At 39.4% G+C, this 24,902-nt stretch overlaps 1 protein-coding gene across 23 annotated transcripts in view; it reads left to right on the forward strand.

Annotated features, from left to right (window-relative positions):
* MAST4 (microtubule associated serine/threonine kinase family member 4) overlaps positions 1-24,902 on the forward strand; it is a 278,614-nt gene that overhangs the window by 118,710 nt on the left and 135,002 nt on the right. For 22 of the 23 annotated variants that reach the window (XM_085566676.1, XM_021534406.4, XM_085566678.1 and 19 more), the window contains one exon: positions 16,534-16,565. The exons of the other annotated variant lie outside the window; for it this stretch is intronic. In XM_085566676.1, the coding sequence (XP_085422802.1) occupies positions 16,534-16,565 (32 nt within the window). The remainder of the gene's footprint in view (positions 1-16,533; positions 16,566-24,902) is intronic. 23 annotated transcript variants of the gene reach the window in all.

Consider the following 24,902-nt stretch of genomic DNA (forward strand, 5'->3'; position numbering starts at 1 on the left):
CTTTATTTCATAGGAGATGTACTCCATCCTTCTCATAATTTTGATGGCTTCCTCTGGACTCACTTCAACAAGTGATTATCTTTACTATGCTGAGGACCTCAGAACTGAGCACAGTATTGCATGTGGTGTCTCAGCAGAGAAGAGGGGCAGAATCGCCTCCCTGGCCCTGCTGCCCACACTGCTCTGGATGCAGCCCAGGACACGTTTGGCTCTCTGGGCTGTGAGTGCCATGGCTGGGTCATGTCCAGCCTCTCACCCACAGCACCCCCAAGTGCTTTCCAGCAGGGCTGCTCTCAATATGTTCATCCTGAAGCTTCATACTGGTCGTTGCCCCAGGTCAGGTGCAGGACCTTGCATTTGGTCTTGTTAAAACTCATGAGATTCCCATGGTCCCACTTCTACAGCCTGTCCAGGTCCATCTTGATGGCTTCCTTTTCTTCAGGTGGCTGCACCACTCAGCTTGGGGTAATCTGCAAATTTGCTGAGGGTTCACTTGATTCCTTTGTCTGTTGTCATTAAGGATGATACTAAATAATGCTTAAGGACCCTTGAGGGACATTGTTTGTCACTGTCCATTGGGATTCTGAACCATTGATCACTGCCTCTGCGTGCAATGGTCCCAACCAATTCTTTATCCACATAAAGTCCACCCACTGCACCCATTAAATCCATCTGTCTCCATTTTAGAGAGATGGATGTTGCAGGGGATTGTGTTGAAGGCCTTAGAGAAGTGTGGATAAATGATACTTGTATCCCTGTCCTTGTCCATTGATATAATCACACAGTTAAAAAAATATGAAGTATAAAAGATGCTGAGACACTGGGGATTCCAACTTGTCTGCTTGACCTACAAAGCAGGATTGGTTCTCAGATATACATGGAAGCAATATAAATGTAATCTCTAAATTGCTTTTGCTGTATTACATTGCATTAATGTATTTACATTAGCTGCTGGTGTCTTGAAACAGAAGCTTAATATAAAGGGTTGCTGGTTAATTTGTTTGCTGGAGCTTCTTAGTGAGTAACAAATGTGGACACAGGTAGACAAAGTTAAAGAAAGTGCTCTAGTAGTAATCATCTGAAAGACAAAATAAAACATGCATTTATAAATCTGTGAAAGTTAACAGTCGAATAGAAACCAATTTGATATGGGAGCATAGAATTGAGAAAGAGTTACAAGGGAAAGCATTCGGACAATTTTCAATTTTTTTTATGTTTCAGTGCATAAATAAAGCTGTATTCAGATTAGGCAGCAGATGAAAATTAGGATTTAACAATTATGTTAAATCCCGTTTTAAACAATTATGAAGGTTACTGAGAATTTTGTTAGCTTGGAAAAAAACACTGTAGAAGAATAATTCAATAAACTCAAGACTGTTTGTGAAGAGAGAAGACATTTCAGCACAGATAGTTTGCTTTTACACACATTCTGGTTTGAGTATCCTATCAATTAATTACAGAGCCAAGTAGTCTTCCCTCAACTCATACTGAACAATTTCTGCAGAACGTTTTTTTTTTTTAATCTGATACGTGCTTGCTTATAAAGTAATTTCTGAATTTAAGACAATAATTTTTTGTACTTTTTGAGCTGATAAAATATTTCTACAACTATTTTCTCTGTCTTGGTGGCTTATGATTTGTAATTGTAAAGAAAGAGTTTGCTGTTGAGAACCATGTCTCTACCTGTTAAACCTAGACTGAAGGTCTTAAATAGTTGAGATGTCTCATTAAAAAGAATGATTTATATATGGTTATTGATAATAAACAGCTAGATAGATCAGCTGCTATTTTATATCTTTTTAGGCTCTATCTTAATCATGTTTTAAACTTACCTACACTCCTAAAATTTTACAGCTTTTTACCATAAAAATCACACAAATCAGAGGGTCTTATTGTAAGAGTAGAATATTAGTGTAACATGTTCATCATAGGATCTGCTCATATAAAAAAAGAAGTAATCTAGTAGGCAGGGGAGTGCAGAGAACGAAGCACTGTTCCCTAGCACTGGTCTGTGGCAACAGCTGGCAGAACAATGATTTGATGGCCAAATGGTTTCTAGAAAAGTATGTTTACCAAAGGTTAGAGAGTCTGGTAGATGTATAAATAGGAACAGAAGATATATTACAGTCAAATATTATGGATGGAGCCTCCCTGGCAAGTTAAAATTGTCTTCCTTATAAAATTACTCTTCTGGCCAAGTCAGTGTGTCAGTAGTATAATATTCATTGCATTTGATAGGTTTTGTAACATTCTACACCAAACTGGGGAAGAAAAATCCACAGTACTCCCTTTTCTCCTTACTAAAACTTTACTTCTTTACAAGGCAATACCAAGTTATAATTAGATATTTTCAGCTCTTACTTTAGATGTGTGATCTCCATCTCAGTGTTGCTTGCATGCTTCCCAGTTGATTATAAATAGAAGCAGCTGTGGCAGAAATAGTATTATAAATAGTTTGGCTAGAATAAATGCTAGTATGTATGCAAAAAAATATTGCAGAAATTTCTAGTCAGTCTTAAAATACGGTTAAATTAGTCAGCATGCAGCCTCATTTAGGTGTGGAATGCATAGTACAGACACAAAAAAAGTGTGAAAAGGGACCAGATTGTGAACTAGATTCTGAAATGTTTGTCTACAACTGGGGCTGGGGAAGTGCTAGGTCACACCAGAGTTGGGAAGTATTTCAACCATACTGAGATCAGGTTTGTGTCTTCAAAAAGACAGGTGGCTTTCTTTTCCACAGAGAACTATGTTATTCACAGTCATGTAGTTTAGAAAAGACCTTTAAGGTTGTTAGTGCAAATCTTTAACCTGCTGACCAACTAGTGCTATGTCCAGTCATTTCTTGAACACCTCCAGGAACTGTGATTCCACCAGGTCCCTGGGCAGCCCATTCCAGTGCTTAGCAACCCATTTCTTCCTGATGTCCATCTTGAGCCTTCTCTAGTGCAGCTTGAGGCCATTTCCTCTCATCCTGTCTCCTGTTGCTTGGGAGAAGAGGCTGACCTCCTCTTGGCTACACCTACCTGTCAGGCAGTTGTGGAGAGCAGTAGTCACCCCTGAGCCTTCTTTTCTCCAGGATAAATCCCAGCTCCCTCAACAGCTCCTCATAGGACCCACTCTCTAGATTCTTCACCAGCTTTGTTGTTCTTTCCTAGATACACTCCAGTACTTCAATGTCTTTCTTGAATTGAGGGGCTCAGAACAGCACAGGATTCAAGACGCAGCCTCACCAGTGCCCAGCACAGGGGGACAATCCCTGCCCTGGTCCTGCTGCCACACCATTGCTGATCCAGGCCAGGATGCCATTGGCCTTCTTGGCCACCTAGGCACACTCTGGCTCATGTCCAGCCACTGTCACCAGCACCCCCAGGTCCTTTCCAGCCACTCTGCCCCATCCTGTGGAGCTGCCTGAGGCTGTTGTGACCCAAGGGCAGGACCCAGCACTGGGCCTTGTTGAACCTCACACCACTGGCCTCAGCCCATGATCCAGCCTGCCCAGATCCTCTGCAGAGCCTTCCTGCCCTCCAGCAGATCAACACTCCAGTTTACTCCTATTTAACTTAGTCTTATCCATGAATTACTGAGGGTATTCTTGGTCCCCTCATCCAAATCATTGGTAAAGATTTAAACAGTATTGGGTCCAGTACTGAGCCTTCGGGAACCTCACTAGTGACTGTCTGCCAATTGGTTGTGGTACCATTGTCTCTAGAATTCTTGTCAGCTGATGTGCAGTAGGCCAATTTCACACACAGAGCTGAGGTATTTTTCAGATTTGTGCCTAGATGAGAGCTGTGTGGTAAATCTGCAAAGCTAACACCCATTCTTGAAATTTTACACTATATATCCACTTTGGTGAACTTTTGGCTACAAGTTACCTACTTCTCATATTAAGTAGAATTCTAAGTTCTCTTGGATGAATTATTCTTTTGCGTCTCATACTGATAAGTCTGCAGGCTCAGTCTTGCCCTCCTTTTAAGTCAATGGGTTTCTTGATATCTGTGAGTTGAAGGTCACAGTCTGCTGAATGGCCTTTTACCCTGTTGTCTCAGTATGCAGCTGCTGACTGAACTCGAGTTCCCTGGAATCTGAGGACAGGCTGTGAACTGGCACTGGTCCCTTGCACTACAGTGTGCATGAGGATCTGGCACAGTCAGGTGACAACAGAGAACAGCAGGAGATGATGACTCAGCAGAAAGGCCCCAGACTTGCACAGGGAATAAAAGCCCAGGTGGTCCTTTGTTCAGGGTCCTTCCTTTGAGGCTGTGAGGCCTGTTTCAGGGGTAAGCCAAAAACCGTTCTACAACCCTCTTCTTATTCCATGTAACTTTCTGAGTGGAGCATTATTTCTGACCCCTGAGATATCAGCACCATTCATCACCACTCTCTAGGCCCAGCCACTCAGCTGGTTTTTAACCCAGTGAAGAGTGCACCTGTCCAAGGTATGGGCTAACAGCTTCTCTAGCAGAATCCTTCAGGAGACAGTAGGCTCCAAAGGCTTTGCTGAAGGGAGACTACATCTTCAGACTTCTTGTCATCTCCCGGACAGATTGCCCGATCATGAGAGGAGATCAGGTTGGCCATGCAGGAGCTGCTGTCTGATCCCTTGGATGTGCCATGTGATAACATTCAAGGTCATCTGATAAGCTTCCTGGGCTGAGGTGCATCACTATACATGTACTCATTTTACCTACTTGCACAGTAGCACAGGAAACATGGTTTAGATGAATGGACAGTGGGGTGGACCAAGGACTGGCAGAGCCCAGAGGCTCAGGATCAGGGCAGCAGAATCCAATTGGAGGCCTGTAGTCAGTGGTGTTCCTCAGGGATCAATAATGGGTCCAGTCTCACTCATCTTGTTTATCACTGGCCTGGATGAAGGGATCCAAGGTACCCTCAGCAGGTTTGCTGAAGATCCAAACTGGCTGATACACCTGAAGGCTCTGCTGCCTTTGGGCTGGGCCTTGGTGGGCTGGAGAGTTGGACAGAGAGAACCCGAATGAGGCTCAACAAGGGCAAGCGCAGGGTCCTGCACCTGGGGAGGAATAACCCCAAGTACCAGCACAGGCTGGGGCTGCCCCACTGAAGAGAAGCTCTGTGGAGAAGGACCTGGGAGTCTTGGTGGATCACAAGGTGACAATGAGCCAGCAGGGTGGCCTTGTGGCCAGGAGGCCCAGTGGGATCCTGGGCTGCCCTGGGAAGAGTGTGGCCAGCAGGTCAAGGGAGCTGATCCTCCCCCTCTACTGGGCCCTGGTGAGGCCACGTCTGGAGTGCTGTGTCCAGTTCTGGGACAAGGAGCTCCTGGAGAGTGTCCAGCAAAGGGTCACAAAGATGATGAGGGATCTGGAGCATCTCACTTACAGGGAGAGACTGAGAGAGCTGGGCCTGTTTAGTTTAGAGAAAAGAAGACTGAGAGGAGATCTCGTCAATGCATATAATATCTGAAAGGTAGGTGCCAAGAGGATGGTGCCAGACTCTTCAGTGGTGCCCAGTGATATGACAAGGAGAAATGACACAAGCAGTTTCACCTCAATATGAGGCAGGACTTCTTTATGTTGAGGATAGCATAGCAGTGGAACAGGCTGCCCAGAAGGTCTGAAGATGTTAAAAACTCAACTGGACATGATGACTGGACCAAATGATCTCTGGAGGCCATCCAACCCTAACTATTCTGTGATTCTATTGTTTTCACTAATGAAATTAGCATGGAAGATACACTTTTTCTAAATTTCTCTAACTCAAATATCTTGACCTGGGAGGAATTTTTTATACTATTCCCTTTTGCAGACTTACTTTAGGACTGGCTTGTCTCCTGGTTTAAAACCATCTGGGAAATGCAGGGAAAAACTATTGTTGGCTTCCCTTGGTTTTTGTTTCATATTGAATAGATACAAATTTGAAAATGTATCTTCTTTTGTATTTTTATTTTGTGAGGGTCTTTTGGACTAGTTGCACAAGAAATCTGTGACTTTGGAAAGTTCTTCCCATTAATTAGGAGATATTTCAGTATAGAAACTTGCAGACAAAGATATTAGACAGAGATAAAAATTCGAGTAACCTTCACTGATCCTATTAGACCTTATTAAGATGGTGTAAATAGGATTATCAGTCAAAGGTAAAAGGAAATTTAAGAAATGTAATGCTTGCAAAACTTAATACAGTTGCTGATGTGATTTACTGTAGTTTCACTTGAAACAATAATTTTGCCATATTGGACAAGGAGGGGAATGAAACTGTCTATAAAATGGCAATAAACCAAAATGACTATCTGAGTCCTAATCTCATTTGATCTAGAGTGTTAGTAGTCTAAATAAAAACTATAAAATAGACCTGACTTTATTGCTAGCACATACAGAGGGACCAGGTAATGATATAAATTGTGGAAAAGGATTTATCACAGTTACGTTTACTTTTTTTATGGAAGAAAGATTGTCTTTCCACTGTATTTTTTAGCTGAAAACTGTGTCTAGGGTGAAACAGTGCTTTATATCAAGAGTTCAGAAATTCTTACACATGGTGGTACAGCACTAGCCTAGTAATTAGTATAGTTTTATCAATGTTTATTCCAGTGAAATTGTCAGTATTATGAAGCTGAGGTTGTGCCTTAAGGTAGATGTGGCTAGACATCAGCTTACTCTGTGCATCAGAGATTTTACACCTGAGATTGATACAGATTGATACAGTAGATATATGTGAACACATAGATATATTGTTGAACACATTTTGGTGCTTTCAGATAAAAATAAAAACAGCAGACTGATAAGGTTTGTGTTATGTTCCCTTTCTGATAGGGAAATGAATATTTAAAAAGAGGATTGAAATTCCCAAATTACATTTTTTTCCTGTCTTCCTGTAGTGGATACCCGAAGTTGATATTGCAGCTAGTTAGAGAACCTGGATAACATCAGCAGGGAGAGCAGTATAATATCAGTATGGGTCATGGGATTTTTGTTGTATATCTTTAGAGTGGTTGAAATAAATTTTTCTTGCTTTAGAGTGTGTGTTGACTATTAATTGAATATTCGTGAAACAGTTCATGCTGGTGGTGTCCTCTTGCCTACCATATAGGAAGAGGAGTAGTGACAATAGCCTTTGCATTTCAGCAGCAAGCGTGGCAAACAGGCAGGACAAGGCAGGACATGTAGAAAAGGCCCATGAGCAACTATGTTTAGATTAATCTGGTTTAGGGCATCTCCAGATTTTTCAGAGCATTTAAAGCTCTGTCAGAAACCAAGCTTCAGCTGAAATTGTACAAGCTAAAAAATGAAATGTTAGGAGAAATGTGTGACTTGAATTTTGAAGTGAAAAAATGAAGTGTGCATTATGACTAACCTGTTTTCACAAATGGGATTTACCTAGTTGGTCTCCAGACAGCCTCACTTTTTCCAGTGTAGCCCTTGCTTGAAAACTTGAAACTTTCTTTCACATCAATGGAGTATATTACTGATAGGTTGTATAGGATCAGCTGAACTGATCAAATGTGAATTAATAAAAACTGATTAAAATGTCAGCACTAAGCAAAATCTCTAATTTGGAGGCTTTTAATTGCATAAGGGGCAGAAGATCTGGTGTCATAAACAGAGCAAATATAAAGTATTCTTTTTCTGCAGAAGAGATATCTTTCGAAAATGAAAATGTAATGTTTTGTCGTTGCTTTTCCATATGATTTTTGTGGGTGAAAAAGTGAGTTATTTGTGCCCTTTATTTCTGGTTTTCCCCAAGTAGTTCTCTTGTGTATGAAGAACAGCTGCAGACCTCAGGTCTACAGGTCTGAAGGTGGGCATTTTGGGCACAGTAGTGCTTTGACTAAACTCCCTGACTCAATTCTGCTGGTGTGAAACTTAACTCCTGTGAACTTTCCCCTTCTGGCTTGGTCTGCTCCAGCTGATGATTATGAACATGTTAAGGTAGATCTACGTAAGGCCTGTATTTTGCTAGTGCTAATCAGTCCTGGAAGAAAGAGCAAATGTATTTTGACATTTTTTGCCTCTTCTATCCTGTGCAAAATGACTAAAAAAACCTGTTGCAATCAAAGTCTGAGTTTAGGCAAGTCTCTCATGCTGAAGGCAAGCTTAATAATTTTTATCATCTAGTTACTGATTTCAATGAAAGTCAGGAGCAGCTTCTGAATTGTATAACACAAAACATGATTTGCATCTGGGGAAAGGAAGGCATCCAGATTCTTGTGGGTGTAATGGTCTTTAAGCAACTATGTTGTCAAGAAGTGTTCATGCTAGCCACTGTGTGCTGTGTAATGTTTCTTTCTTTTGCTTTTTAATAGTAGGCAAAATCCTTTGTAGGTATGCCCATATAAAAAGCACCGCTTTCTGTTTGATGAAAGAACTTACATATTCAGAGAGAACTTAGAGAAATCACCAGCTTTAGTTGAACCACGGATTTAGGTTTTTTCTGTTCTGGTTAAATGGATAATTTTGTATATTTGTTCAGGTGAACACTTGTCCCAGTAGCTGACATTTTTATCTGGTATGACTTTTTTTTCTTTTTCATCTCTTTTTCCCTTAATATATGATAACACTTTAAAACTGTATTGATGGGAATATTCATGTGAACTTGGCAGCTGGAATCTGCTGAGTGTTGGTGTTTCAAACACTTCGCAGTCCATGCATTTTCTCCATTAGTCATGTGGTGATGTACTTTGCCAAGAGGTGAAATAAACTGTAGGACAGCAGGTCAGAATAAAGCATAGATTTTCTAATGCTGTATTAGATTAAATTATTTTGTGTGCTTGGAAGTGGAGAGTTCATTCAGAGTTTTCACACCTTTTTTTTAAAGAAACATGGTTATTTATTTATTTTTTAAATTGAGCTAGAAGTGCAACATAGTGGGCAACAATCTCTTAAGGAATATTTTTTCCTACTATGTTTTAATGTAAATTATTAGAAATAAGGAAAAATCACACCACTAGAAAATGAATGCAGAGATTTACAGTTAATGTTGGCAACAGGCAAATTGCTCTCTTTTCAGAAAAGCTTGTGCTTCTCATTGAAAGGGGTTCTTCACCTTTTACTAATAAGGGTAGCTGCTCTCAAATAAGATGTGCTGCATTGTTGTCATAAGGTAGTGATGTTGATGTGTTCTGCCATACTGCTTTTCATGGAGAACATGAGATCCAGCAGAGATAATGTTAAGCGTGATTTGAATAATTCTTAAATGCATCCCTGCTTCTCATTTGGGCAGGAGGTTACTGATGCAGTTTGTTAGGGGGTTTTTGGTGGTGATTTGTGATATTTTCAGGTATGTCCCTGAAGCATTGAATATTATAGACTCCATTGGGGTAAACTAGGCATACCTAATTTTCCATGTTAATGAATTTTATTCCCATAAATGGTATGTTTGTAGCGCTTTTGATTTACTTATTCGTTTACTAACTTCCTTTTTTTTTTTTTTCCCTGGCCATGTCAGTTTGGTTATTTTTTTCTTTCTAACATTTAAAGACGATACTCAAAACTACTGTGACTGACTGACTCTCTTTTGAAGTTCTTGCTACTTTCTCTGAAGAAACTGTTGTAGTTCTTTGTCTTCTATAAAAAAACTACAGAAAACCTGGTGTATTTGTTTTTCTTTGTTTTCTTTTAGATGGGAGTGTTATTGTATTGTATCCCTAAACAATATTTTGCTTACTAAACGTTATTACCAATCCTGCAATTGTAGAGTCTTCAGACTAAAGTGTATTTCATATAAAAAATCTATTAACTCATGTTAACTCATGGAATCTTTCTGAAATGTTTCATCTTCCATATGGCTCAGTGTTTTTAATGCTGTATGAGAATTTGTAGAATACTGTGCAAAGTAAAACACATTTAACTGCTGTTTACTTAGTTGAGTCTAGTTTATTATAAATCATAATGTTGTATCTGGTTCATCTGCAGGAAAATATATTAATTAAATTGTTCTTGTATGTGATAAAGTGTTTGCTTTCTTTTTGTTATGTAGTTTTTATATATAGCCAGCTTGGCATCCTTTTTGATCCAGTTAATTTGCATTTAAATTGTTAATTTGCCTAGCACCTGAATATTCCTTTTACATCTCAGAACACAGAACTGACACAAAGATATGTTTCTCCTTTGAAGGATACAGTCAGCAGTGCCTGTAACAAAAGCAGGGAAAGTTAACTAAGGAGATAAAAATGAATTACATAGAACACACAATACTGAATTAGATAAAATGTGGCTTTTTCTGGCCAAGCTGGAGCTTAAGTGCCTCTTCACTTCTACAGTATATTCCAATTACAAACTGTGGTAGTGTTGCTAATTTGCAACTTGAAGTTTGGGGATGTGATGCAGAATAATACCTTTAAATTTTTAAATGCGCAATTAAGAATGTGCAGAATTAAGAATTAGCAAGCATTGTGTTTTATCTTAAGGAATGTTTTGCTCTCAGGGCAATTATGAATGGAATCTTCCTTGAGTAGAGATAACTACCTTCCAGAGCTTGCCAGTGCAGAAGTGGCAGTTTTTGTTCATGGAAATGCTTGTGAAGGGATGACCTGTGATTCAGTTGGTGAGAATACACAATAAGCAAAGAAAAACCCTGGTAAACTGGTGGCTGTGTCTGAATGAGTGGAAAGAATCTGTAAACCTTCAGATAAAAGGCAGAATATCAGACTTTACTGTAACGCATGGATACTGCCAGGTTCCTTGGCAGCAAGTGTGGAAAAGGAAGGACAATGATCTTGACTTACATAACCAGTGAATAAGGTATTGGTACAGTTTTCCTGAGAAAACTGGATTTAGAGTTGCATCTTGGACAAGTCTAGAACTCAGACTGCTGAGAAAGAAGTGTTGCAAATATAAATTCACTTGGGTCATCTGCAAGGAAGAACAGTTTTACAGTTCCACCTGTTTTGAGAGAAGTCAGATCCAATAAAAACACTTTGACTGACAAAGAAGGACTTCAATGTATTTTCAGCATATTTTTAAAAATTGGTTAATCCTGTGTTCAGCTGCAATTTTTAGGGTATATAGCCACTCCTAAAATTCCACCCTGATGTTAATATAATACCATTTCTAAGGCAAAGGCTTACTATTCCTGGAACTAGGAAACACTTTAAGTTGTCATAGAAACAAAAGACAGCTTTGCCAGAGAAACAAACTTAGAGCAGAAGATGCACATTTGGTGTGAGACATTACCACTTGTCATTTGTTGTGGTTGATCTGTATCTACACAGACGTCACTACTCTGTTATTCAAAAGAACCAAATGCTGGCGAAGTTGGAAGCAATAAAATAAAAAGCATCACCTGCCACTGCCTTGTTTAGAAGGTATTTAGAATGGATTAGTGCAACGACTGGATATATTAATCTTATAAAGTGGTCAAGATTAGCTTGTAAAAAGCTCTTGCACAGTGTAATACCTTTCTCTGATGGATCGAAACAATACTTTACTTTGTCACTTGCACTGCTTTGTATTCTTATTGCCACATCCAAATGTAAGATCTGCTGTCATCCCCCAGCTTATCCTCAGCAAAAACATAGTAATTATTTAGGAAGAAATCCTTCAAATTCATTCCTCAAAGCAGTAAGTCTTGCTGTCACTGATTAAGATAAGAAGGTGAACTGTGCGCCATTGCTGTTTTTTTTCCTTCCTGCTGTTACTAATGCAGTGATAATGTTACAAATTTAAGCTGCTAAGGTCTAACACAGGTTACCAGAAAGCTGTGAGATATTTACAGTTTATGATGGATGTATGGATAGAGCAACAGTGTTTAAAAAAAACCCCAGCTCCTCATATTAATCTTATTATACTTAACACCTCACCAGCTGAAGAATGTATGACTGAAATTTATTTTGAAAAGGTGCACTTTTCCAGACTACTTTTATGAGCAGCTTGAAACTCTGAAAGACTTCTTGAATATTTGAAGATTGCAGTTGTTGGTAGATGAAGCAGATTTACTGTGATTGTTAAGTCAACCTTGTATTAACTGTATTAGCTGTGTCTTTGGTAGTTCATGAATGTTGCAACTTTTTACTGGTTGTTTAAAACTGAAACAGTAACAAGCAATATGTCAATGACATTTTTTTCTACTTGCATATAGGGGACAAAATTTAGTATTTAAAATTTTCTCTAACCTGCTGGTAATCTTTACAAGAATGTGAAGAAAGCTTTGACTCAGAATGAAGTTGTCTGTGTTTTATTTGTTCAGTGTGATCTATATATAAGGCTGAATATCTGCACTGTGGTGAAGATACTGAACTTGTGCATACAGAAGTGTCTTAGAAGTGTGTAGGACCAGAGGAAGAATCATAATTATTGAAATAATCAAAAAGCATTATTCTTGTCAAAACATGTTACTGATAGTAAAATGCAAAGAGTAGAGAGTTTGAACTGACTGACAGCTGCAATTACATTCAATATACCTGGTTCTTAATGCTACATCATAACAATTTGGCACAGCTTGCACAGATCTCTTAAACTGGAGAGAAGGTTTGTTATATTTTCTGACAATAGTTTTTGAGACACACAGGGCCTCAAGGCTAAGAGTCTCTGGTCCATTAAATCTGCTTTACATTATTTCAATGGAATGAAGTAGCCCTAAAACTAGAGCACCTTGAACTGGCCAGACGAGGATTCCATGTAGGGCAAGGGCAGAAGAGCAGAGTGGGATCCTCTGGGGCAGAGCTGGTGACTGAGAACCATGCAAAGGCATTTTTCTTTTTGTAATGCCCCAGGTGCTTGCCTGCTAAATATGTGATCCAAAGGTCCTGACCCTGCTAGGTTTTACCTTCAGCAGTCTGCATGCATTGGATGCTGAGCAGTGGAACTAGGGCAGACAGGTCTTCTGGGTCTTCTGCTGTGGTTTTCAGAAAGGAAACACTGATATGGCAGAAATCTGAAGTTGATGCAGGTCATTTGGAGTTTGTTTACCTGAGATCTGAACTGGAGCACTGCAAGCCTGAAGAATGGAATACTTTTGGTTTGGTATCATTCATCCCTGTTTAAAGTGGCTGTGACAAGAACAGCTGGAAGGGGCAGGGTAAAAGTGTTGTCTTTAACTTTTTAGTACAAACAGTGTTTTGTATACCTAGGAAAGAAATTATTTCTCTAATCTAAGCTATAAACTAGACCTAATCCTTATGTAGAGCATTTTTATGCTTTTCCCACCTGTTTTGTGTAGAGCCAGCTGTGGAGCTATGATGTACTACTGCAAAGCTAGCATCATGTTGTTGAGCCTTCTCAGGAGGGAGAAAGTCTGTAGGGACACAGACAATAATCTGTTAATTCCTTCAGGCTGTGGAAAAATCTTTGGGGCAGGTGAGCCCTAAGTAACACCAAAAAAATCATGTAGTAATGTAAAAATCATGTAGTACATGTAAATAATGTAATAATTTAGTGTGATCTGAGAGAGAAAAACAAGTTTCAGTTTGCTACATTTCAGGTTACTTTTTTTTTCTTGGAAGTACTCCAGCTGGAGAAGCATGAGAGAAGTGAGCTTTCATTTTAACATCATGTAATAGATAGGAAAAATGTGGATAGAAATATTATCCAAGAAGGATATTCGTTGTATTTCAGTACTTCTTTTGTTTATGTGTATATTGTTTTAAAATCCAGCATTAGAAATGTAACGTTTTGTAAATTGTCTTGTATGAATTACATACAAGTGGTTTTGCTTTATTTTTTATGTTATATGGGGTGTTCTTGGCACTTTTTAACATCTTTAGCAGTGAGCTGTTATTCTTTTGGAGCTTCATTTGATAGTTGAAAGTAGTGCTTCAGCACAGCATGCATGAGAATGTGCCAAGAGACTAATGTGACTTCAGGTTTATACAGAAGCCAGTGCCTCTTATTTGCACTGCTGTTACAATGATAAACTACAACCAAAACACTCCAGTTGAATAAAGGAAAAAAATAAATCCAAAAAACAACAACAAAAAACCCCACATCACACATATTCATAGGAAACAGATTTAAAGTACACGTTACAGCTCAAACCCATGTACAACTTGCTTGTACTGTTTGGCAGCTTTCCCACAAGCATTGTCTATTACAGTATGACAGTGCTACCATTATAAGTAAAGTTACATGTTAGAAATAGAACACAATGACATTGTAAATATTAAAGAAAAATAAACACAAAGGGAAATACGTGGGTTCTAACTTGTGGTAACATTTTGTTCATGATGAATGTGACATTTTAAATTGAGGGGAATTACTCAGCTTCATAATGCAATATTGTATGCAGGTGTAACTGTTCTTTTGTACATAAACACATGTTATACTAAAAGATGTTGTTTTAAAATGCAAATTCTGAACAGTTGCTGGAACTTCCTAGGAAGTATGAGAATTTGTTACCAGGGCCCCTAATACTGCTCTCCTATGCCTTTGCATTACGATGTCTAATTGCATTGTTTCACACTATTTTTTCCTTCCTCATTCAGTGAACAGGATGGGTGGTACTCAGGAATTGAGCTGCTGCTTGATATTTTAGTCCTTATCATTCAGTTAGCAGCCCAGGCTTTATTTACTGTACACCATTTAAAACTGTGTAAAGAATACATAATTATTCATTCCCTTATGGCATTTTATCTAAGGTGCCTGGCTGAACTATTTTTGTCCATTTGATTGTATTCTCATATGTGTTTTCTGGTCAATACCTATAGATTTATTTGCTCTGTGAGATAAATGCATGTGCACATACACAGATTACATATATGTAGTTTATTTACTTTTGAAAGAGAATTTTTCAGTTACTCCTTTTGATAACTTCTAGAATGGAAACTGATTGTCTGTTACATACTTTAAAATAGGTTATTGTAAGCAAACATTAAAAAATGCATTTAAATTACTAAATGCATCCAACCACAGAAGTCCAACCATTCGCATTGTCCTGGTTTAGGGCAAATTTGGGAGAAAACCTCCAAAGGGGATTACTCTAGAAAGCAGTTTTAAGCAGGCTCTCTCCCAGCTGGTTCAGGGAAAAAGATTCCCTCGGCTCACTCAGTCTCTTATCGGTCCGTCCTGCGCTGGAAATGCCACGGCCCAGGCTGGGCCCGGCAGGCTACAGGTGTGAGCTGCCGGTGCTCTTCCGGGTGTTCAGTCCAGAGCAGGCTTGAGCAGGTCCAAAGAAAAAGAAAAAACACAGTCCAAGGAACTTCTCTGCATCAGCTAGCTAAAAACTAGCTAAAAGCAAAGGAGAGCTCTGTCTGGCTGTCTTATCTGTCCATCCTCAGACAACACAGACCAGGAGCAGGAATTTGGAGGACTGAGTGCAGTGTCTGAAAACAAACTCCACCCTTCTTCTCTTCTCCCTCTTGCTCTCAGTCTTAAAGATGCAAAACTTATTTCTGGGCTAAACAGATGAATGGGAATACAATTCAGCATCATAAAGTCACCCCAAGACACACATAACTTTACTTTTCAACAAGGATGGTGCTCTTCAACTTCAAATGTATCTTGACAATGTATCCTCTAGGTCTGACAAGTTGTCCTTTTATTTGAATGCAGTTGATTCTCTCTGCTGGACATGATTGCAAAGATAGTGCTTAACTAATGTAGCATTCAGGTTCATGTGAGAAGTAAAAAGAAATGAGGGTAAGTGAACATTCAAACAGATTGCCTGGAGAAGTTGTGGGTGTCCTTCTTTGCAAAATGTTCAAAATGATGTTCAAAATCCAACTGTATGTAGTTTTGAGTAATTTGTTGCAATTGCATCTGCTGTGAGTAGGCTGGACGAGATGATCTCCAGAGATGCCTTCTAGCCTCAGCTATTCTGTGATTTATACAATAAATGATAATATATGTATTGTGGTATCTACATTTTGCATGTTTCTGATGGACAAAACTTTATGGATCTTGTGGCTTTCTTCTACACTAAAATAACAGAAAAATGTTTGTTTTCCAGTTTCCATTTGCCTAGCAGGCTATTTCAATCCCATGAAAAGTTATTTAACTGTTAAACTGTAGTTTGACTGACTATTTAACTGTTGTCAGCAAAACCTGTAGTAAAGTTTAAAAGCGGTGTTTCTGTTGTTATGCTAGTACTTTGCAGAAGATTGTAATAAATTCTAATTATTAAAATTTTTAAAATTATTAAAACTTTTTGGGTTTAAGAATATAGTGTAGAAAGCTTGGTGGCAATGGTCACCTGTCCAGCTTGTGATCCTGTTATTAACAACTTCCGTGAATTATGAATATTGTAAAGAACTTAGTTTATCTATGTCAGTGAGTCTTGCAAATTTTACAAGTGCTGCCAGTGCATCATAGCTGACTGTAAGGCTTTTCCATAAGATCTGTCTATTCCTTGAAATACTTTAGTGTTGCTGCTACAAAAAGATACAGACTTTTCCAAATGCTAATGTTAATATTTCAAATAAATATTAATGATAATATTTAATGGTGCTGATATTAATATTTCAAATAAGAAAGGGAGGTGGTACATATGACATCTTTTACTGTCCCAATATACCACTTTTGTCTCTCTGCTACTGATGGAAGGAGAGGATTGTGATACTCAAAAAGACCACCTCCAATTCAAATATTTTATTGCTAATACACTGTAACTTTTTTTTTGTTGCAGAAAGAGTTGAGCCTTCCAAGAAGAGGAAGTTTGTGAGTATATGAAGTTTTTCACTATTGTGCTTAGATTTGTAATATGTATTTTTGACAGTTTTAGAGTAGACTAGTTTTCTTTTCAGGGCAGTTAGAATGGAGGTTAAATATGGCAGTTGTTCTGCCTGAGAATACATACAAAGAAATGAAAATTGTAAATGAAAACCCGAGGGCTGTGTAGTCACCATTTTTATGCTCATCTTTCAGAGAACCTACATTGAGGGATTTCTAAAGGGATGAAAAGTCCTTAGGTTCAGGGTTTTGTTTTCTATTAAAGATTTTTCTTGTTAAAAATCAAGGAAGAAACATGCTTTCTTTGTGAATAATAGAAAAGAAACTTGTCATGCTTACGGAACAGTCCTGTGGATGAGGAAGTAGGAAAAAAGAATAGATGAGTTCTACTAAATGTATAGGATTGTTAAGCTACTATTTCGATTATGGAAATAAAGACTATATATTCTTGTATAAATTGTTACTTAGTTATAATAATATGTACTCAGATGCTGAGTTCAACTGTGCTTTGTTTGGATTTCTGTACCTTGGCTTTGATGCTTCAATGGTTTTGACTTGTTTGATTTTAAAGCTTGTATTTTTTATTTGCATCTGTCTCATTTCTTATTCTATATTAGTGACTTGTTTAGAAAGTATTGGGATAAGAAGCAAGCTCTGTTCACTTACTGCTTTCTTTGAAAAATAATACTATAAGATAATCTGTAGATTATTGGTGACAATTTTGAGTAAAACCCTGTGCTCTTGCATGAGAGGCTGGTTACTTGGTTTCAACTTGATAGTGCTGTGTAGGTTTTAGTGATAGTAGGTGAAATACCTGAATAACTAAAACTGTAACTGCTGGGAAAGTGCAGTGGAGTGCTCTGTTGTTCTGACTCAAAGAGCATACCAGAAGTCTGTACTTAATAGGATATCTGCTCTGTTGGAAAAGATTATTGTTTTAGGTTTGGACTCAAGAGAATTCTTACGGTACACAGTAAGCAAACCCATTATGTAAGAAAAGTAAAAAAAAAAACCCAGAAAACTATTTTCCTGTCAAGTATTTAAGTATTTTAAGTATTTCAGTGACAGAGAGAAAAATGTTAAAAGAAAATTATTTTTGGTGCATTCTTTTGGTGTCCTTGGTGCTTTATATTAACCTGAAACTGTTATGTGGGTACAAGACTGCCTCTGTTGAAGTTAATGGCTAAACTGCTGTTCACTGCAGCCAGAGCAGAAAGGGGCTCTTGGAACTTGACCTTGCTTACTCTTTCTAGGATGTTTGATATTGAATGTTATTAGTTAGTTTACTCCAAATCTGAAAAATATCTGCATCACAATCACCTCAGTTGCATTCACATACATACTAGTTTAGCTGATCACTGAGATACTAGTGTGCTTTCTGTGCTGAGGCTTTGTTAAAGTGTAGTAGAGAACATTATCTTGTCAGCATAATCATATCTGGTTATTAAAGTGCTTAGGTTTCTACAGATGATTGTAGTGGGTTGACCCTGGCTGGGTGCCTGGTACCCACCAAAGCTTCTCTATCATTCCCCTCTGCAACTGGACAGAAGCGAGAAAATACAATGAACGGTTCATGCAAAAGGTAAGGGTAAATTTAAGGATAAGGCTAGGCTAGGCTGGGCTAGGATTAGGATAGGATTAGGATTAGGATTAGGATTAGGATTAGGATTAGGATTAGGATAGGATAGGATAGGATAGGATAGGATAGGATAGGATAGGACAGGACAGGATATCACTCACCAAATACTGTCATAGGCCAAACTGACTTGAATTGGGAATACTGATTGAATTTATTACTAAAAGAACCAGGATAAGGAGAAGTAAAATAAATATTAAGAACACCTTTTCACACCACTCCATCCTTCTCAGGCTCTACCTTTCCCCTCTCAGTGGCACAGAGAGACAGGGAATGGAGGTTATGGTCAGTTTCATCACATTGTTTCTGCTGCTGCTTAGGGAGAAGAGTTCTTCCCATGGGAGACAGTTGTCCATGACTTCTTCAGTGTGAGTCCATCCCATGAGCAGCAGTTCTGCATGAACTTCTCCTGTGTGGGTCTCTTTCCACAAGGCACCATACTTCAGGCACAGCCTGTTCCAGTGTGGGTCCCCCACAGGTTCACAAGTCCTACCAGGACCCTGCTCCAGCACAGGCCTCCCATGGGCTCACAGCCTCCTCTCAGGCATCTGCCTGCTCTGGCCTGGTCTTCTCCAGGGGCTTCAGGTGCATCTCTGCATCCCCTGGATGTCCATGGGCTGCAGGGCCACAGCTGCCTCACCATGGTCTCACCATGGGCTGCAGGGGAACCTCAGCTCCGGAGCCTGGAGCACCTCCTGTCCCTCCTTCACCAACTTTGGTGTCTGCGGGGCTGTTCCTCTCTCATATTGTCACCCTGCTCTTCTCTGGCTGCAATTACAACTGTGCGATAACTTTTTTTTTCCTTCTTAAATCTGTTATCTCAGAGCTGTTAACATAATTTCATTGGTGAATGGTAGGTATGTTTTAGAGTTTACCTGGCATTGGATCTGACAGACACAGAGAAAGCTTCTAGCAGCTTCTCCCAGTAGCTACCTTCTAGCTCCCCTGCTGCTAAAACCTGGCCATGCAAACCCAAACAATGGTATTTTAAAATTACTTTAATAGTGCTTAATTAAAAGGGCTCAGATTACTGTAGTTAGCAGTAACTGTGACATCAGGGGTTGTGTGCATGGGCTGTGTTGATTGCTATATTTGTATATTATATAAATGTTGACATGAAAATTGAATTTCAAAATGTGAAACACCCTATGTTTTGGTTTATGTAGACATCTAGAGATCCTGAATGGTTCCAGGCAGGCACATCTCACACCGTCTTTTGGTGCTTCAGGCCCAATGTCATGACAAGGACTCAGCTTTAAACAGGACAGGGAGAGCTATTTCAAGGGTGAGCAATCTTAGCATAGTTGGCATAAACTGAGAAAAAGAGTTGTGGTTGGCTGAGAAGTGAGCTTCTCCATGCTTGGAGCACCCCCTGGCTGTGTTGGCTCAACTCTTTCTCTGGACATGGGCAGAATTGATCCAGGTTGCAACTACCTTCATGCATGCAGTTCCTTCAGCATGTTAAATTGCCCAACTGCACAAATGCTTCTTTCTGGCAGCAGGGTGTGGTGGCTTGGAGGAAGGATGAATAGATGGCAGCTTTCTTTCAGGCTGACTCCAGCAGCAAAAAGACTTTATGTAAGCTTAGCCTGATTGTAAACCTGCATAGCTGTTTGTATCCCACTTTGGAATTCCATTGGAAAGCTGAATAGGAGTATATTTTTGCACACTGCTACAATGGGGATGGGTTATTTATATCTTGGTAGAATATTTTTATTGATTTATTTGCTTTCAGCAAACACTTCCAACCCGAACCTGAGCTCAGTTAGTTAGATCATGGTGCTAGTAACACCAAGGTTGTGGGTTTGATCCCTGTATGGACTGTTCACTTAAGAGATGACTTGATAATCCTTGTGAGTCCCGTCCAGCTCAGACTATTCTGTGATTCTGTAATATCAAGCAAGGTTTTCGTGCTTAATGTTAAGCCAGACTCAGAAATACAGACTTAATTTGATCATAATTAAATGTTGCAGTTTGTGAAGCACACAGATCCTCTTATGAACCAGGGAATGCCTGATAGCATTTACACATCCCTATCCATTAGACATTCATAGTGTATCTAGCACAACCAGGTAGCCACAGATGATCTCTCAATGTGTGTTAAGCAGGTGAGTTTCCATCACTGATTTAAGGTGTAAGTGTCCTTATACTGATTTGTCTCCTTACATACTGGCAGTGTTTAGAAATATTAAAAATTTTTATAGACAGAAGGCACAAACTCGAAAGTTGTGGCAAAAATATTGCACTCAGCTTTGAGTGGGTACATTCTGGTTTAAAATGGCCTTCTCCTAAAAGGAAATTTACAACAGGCTTCTCTGAGGTCGAGAGGAGCCTTCAGGCTTCAGCTTTGATGTATTTATTTTTGGTGGATCTGTCCTTCTCCTTACAGTTCTGAAACTAACTTCCATAATTATAAAATATGGACTCAAGTTCAGTACCAGCAATATGCATAATCAAATTACATAATCTGCATGCACAAGTGTCAAAATTGGTCACAGAATTTTCCTAAAATTAATTTATGCATTTCAGTGAAACAGTTGATACCCTTGGATAATAGGAACATAAGATTGTGGCCAGCCAAGAATTCAAGAGAAACAGTAGGTAAAGCCACTGTTTGCTTAGGTGCTTGAGTAAGTAAGTTTCAAGAGACACGGAAGCAAATTTATAAGAAAGTCTTTTTATCAATGAAAAATAAGGACTGTTGGTTGCCCTTAGGGGAAAAGTGAGAATGATTAATAGTGTGGAAAAATAAAAGAAAAATAGCTCTGCGACTTGTGGCATGTAGGTGGAAAAAAACTGGAATATGTTTGACAGTTTCTGTGTGCACATAGGCATCTACATAATAAAAAATCAGCTATGTTCATAGGTGATGTGTTATTAAATTTGGAGATTGGAGTAAATTAATTATTGTTGCCAGGTAATGAATTTCTCCATTATAGTATGGAGGGATTGTACTCCAGGATATATTCTCTTTAGCCTGTGTTTGATTCTCAAGTTGCATATTTTCCAGTCATTACTAGCCTCGTTTCTATCCTCAACTTTCAAGGGTTTTCTACTCCTGTCACTTAGTGGAATTCTTTTTCCCCTGCATCTTTTGGATTCCTTGTGATTGACAGTGAAAAACTTGGTTATGTCTTTTGTATAATTTAGGAGCTAACAGTTACTACAGCATGGCCCTTTTCCCTCACAATCTTGCTTACTTCAGCCTCCATAAATTCTGTGCAAGTGTGCTGCCCATTGTCCGTGTTTACTTCTTTTAAAGTTGTGCTGGTCTACCAGGGAGATTTGTGGCTCATGCAGTGTGCTAGGTAGGCTTGCTGGCACCTTACTGTTGTCAGTGCATGGTCTTCTGCAAAGAAGTCCTTTGTGCTGTAGAGAGCACCAACCTGTATTCTAAATATCTGCCCTCAGAAGAAAAGAGCCAGTTGCTGAACATCAGGAGTCTGCCTGCCTTGCATCTTCAGTTAAGCCATTCTGCCATTATAGATTCTCCCCTTGAAATTTTCAATATTATTGCCATTCCATTATGTAAAGTATAGGCTGACTTTCTACAGATCTCATGAATACCAACCATGAAATCCCAGTGAACCACTTCTCTTTTCTCCTCAGAGGAGTAGGGAAGTATTTTTCCCCCTCTTTCCTATGAAATACAGGCTGTAACGTTTTTTATTATTGTCAGTATTCTAAACCTATACTGTAGTGTATTTGTTGCCTATAGTTATGTGTCCATAGACAGACTTGAAATTTTTAAAGCAGACAGCATGGCAGCAGGGCCTTTGTTGGCCATAGCTGGGAGTGTACCTGCTCTATAGTTAGGTTGTACTGGCTGTACATAATGTTTGTGAACATAATGTTTGTGGCTGTGGCCATTCTTGCCCCTACCACCACTTCCTATCCCTGTCTAAAACTTCTGAATCCTTTTAATTTCCTTTCACCCTACTATCTGCTGCTTCCCTTCCCCCTGGGAGTTATGTGTCATGCTAACTGTCTTACAAACTTTTTTTGATTGAATACAGTCCTTTGCATGCTCTGTTTTGCTGGAGGTTTTCCAGATGTGTTTTCAACCTTTGTGTTAAGCCAAGTACCTTCCTTGCAGGCATCTTCTCTGGGATAGAGCAGTGGGGAGCTAGGGCAGAGGTCCAGACACAGGTTCAGGCTCGCAGAATTCTCTCTGTGATTGTAGTTTTTATATGGGGATAGGCATGCCAAGAACCTGGTTGCCAAATGGTTTGTGAATTGGAGGATGGGTAATGGCTCCTGGAAGTAAGTTGAGGGTCAGGCAGCACATGCAGTTTTAGCAGAGGGGTTGATGGCTCACCAAAAGACTGGACCTTGCAGGAAACTGAGTAGGTTACTTTAGCCAAAAGCATGGGCGGCAGGAAGGCGGGTGGCTTCTGTGGCAGTCTGAAAAGGAAAATGGGGATTAGGTAGCAGAAGGACAGAGCTCTTCTTTTGTAGGTTTGGGGAAGGAAAATATTGCATTGGCATGGTATCATTCTTTTCCATAAGGACTAATCAAAAAGCTCTGCCTCTGTGTGGTCTTTAATGAGTCTTTGATCAGAGTCGAGGCAGCAGCCAACCTGGCATTAGCACACATTCCTTCCATCTATGTACTCTTCTCTGCCGTCTCTGTCCTCTTGTTTTTTCTCCTAAATATTGCAGGGTTTCTATTTCTCTGTCACATTTTTTCCTAGCAAGCCAGTCAAGCTTAGACCTGTGAGGTTTAATGAGGTGTATTGCAGCAGATCTCACAGGCATGTGAAAAGGTCAGAAAGGGTACTGGGGATAAGTGGATCCACATTATTGTCATGCTTGCCTGAAAAGGGTAGCAGATAACTGCCACAGGGAGCAAGTGAATCCAAAAGGCTGACACAGGGAGTTTCTTACTTTATATTCATCGTGTGTTGACTGCCACAGTGCAAGAGGCAGTGTAATTGCATATATCACATTTCCTCAAATCCCAGTGGCTTCACTCATGAATGTTTAGAGTGGTCATGCCCCTGAGCAGTGAAGACAAGCATGGTATTGGAGACAAACATGCTATTGCAGGTGCTCCTGACATGGGGCTGAGTGTGCTGCTGTAAACAAGCAAGTTCCTGCTGTTCTAGCCTGAATGGAAAAGCTCTCTTGTGCCTTTGTAAAATTTTTGCAGGGCGTATGGACATAGGGAATGCTTTTCTCCCCTCTGCTGTGTGATACTACTTCCCCATCAGGTGACTGGACACATATTGCACTTCAACGCGGTATGTGGTGGAAACAGGATTAAATCAGCCGTGTTTATATTCATGTGTAGGTATGGCCTTGACACCCAGCTTCAGCTGTTCTGTAGTTCTTCCCAGTATCGCTGATATGCTACTGAAAATGAGCTTTTACAGATCATTGTTATATTTTGTGAATGCTTTTCTCCTAGATTATGCTAGGAGAAATGTAAAATGTTTTAGTTTGCATTTAAAAATGGCTGTTTTTATGATTGAATTGCCTATTAGAAGTACCAAGAATATGCCCACATATATCTAAATCCAGAAAGATTTTAGGTTCTTGCTCCATAAATCAGAACTTTGCTGGCTTTTTTTAAAAGTCAAATTTTTACCAGTAAGCCATACCAGCAAATGTGTCTTGGTAGGATGGAGGCATGGGCTGGGGATATTGTCACTTTCAAGAGCCTTTTGCTTTGCTTCCTATAGGCTAGAAACGCTAAGCAGGAGATAACACTGGGCTGCAGGCGTAATAATCCTGGTTGTCTGATTGTAGTCATTATTTTCCATTAGTGACCTAGGTGGTAGACTAGATCGTGTTCATGAAGTTTGCAGCAGACAAGAAGCTGGGAAGAATGCAAGTATGTTGAAGAACAGTATGGGGTTTCAAAATCATTCTGACAACCTGGAGAAAATACACCAAGTAAAATAGAACTTCTACTCCTGCAGAAGATATTGCAGATACTCAAGATAGTTGACTAGGAGTTAGTTTTTAGAAGTGATCTGTGAGGTTTAAGGTACCGCAGTTGCTGTTGGAGAGCAATGTGTCTTGTGCTGGGAAGCTGATGTTTTGAGCTGCAAAGCATGCAGCATTATTCTATCGCACACAGAACTTACAAGGCCATATATTGGAGTGCTGTGTATTGAGGTCAATCAGCTGGAAACAGATGACACCTCTCAGCTGCTTAGAAAATTTGACACGGTATATGGAAAAATATTTACTGTGCTGGGGCTATTTATTTTAGAGAAGGGAAGGCCGAGGGTTGTTCATGGAAGTCTTTCAGTGTGTGGAACATCTCCATGAGTAGGAAGTAAAAGTATTATTGGGGTGTACAGTAAGATGCAACGTGTTTAAATTGGATCAAGGAGATTCATCTCAGACATGGTTGAAGCAGTGTCTAAACAATGTAGCAGAGGAGTGTGTACCTGGGAGTGTTGTGAAATCGCTATCAGTTTGTAAGAAAAATGAGACAAACATCTCACTGGAGCAATAGGAGTATTATAGGTATAATGTATCTCTCTTGGGAAAGGAAAATATGACCGCTTGACTTTTCTAGCTCTCTTTATAAATGGTCATAATGTCTGTGGGATTATTTGCTCAAACTTTCTGCTGAAATGTGCTTCCATATATTAAGCATCCGCTTTGATGGGAGAAAATACAATCTCATAATGGACAACATTATTCATTTGTTCTTGTCTGTAATGACAGAATTC

This window comes from Lonchura striata, chromosome Z, assembly GCF_050655825.1.
Source record: "Lonchura striata isolate lonStrDom1 chromosome Z, ASM5065582v1, whole genome shotgun sequence".
NCBI classification, from domain to species: domain Eukaryota; kingdom Metazoa; phylum Chordata; class Aves; order Passeriformes; family Estrildidae; genus Lonchura; species Lonchura striata.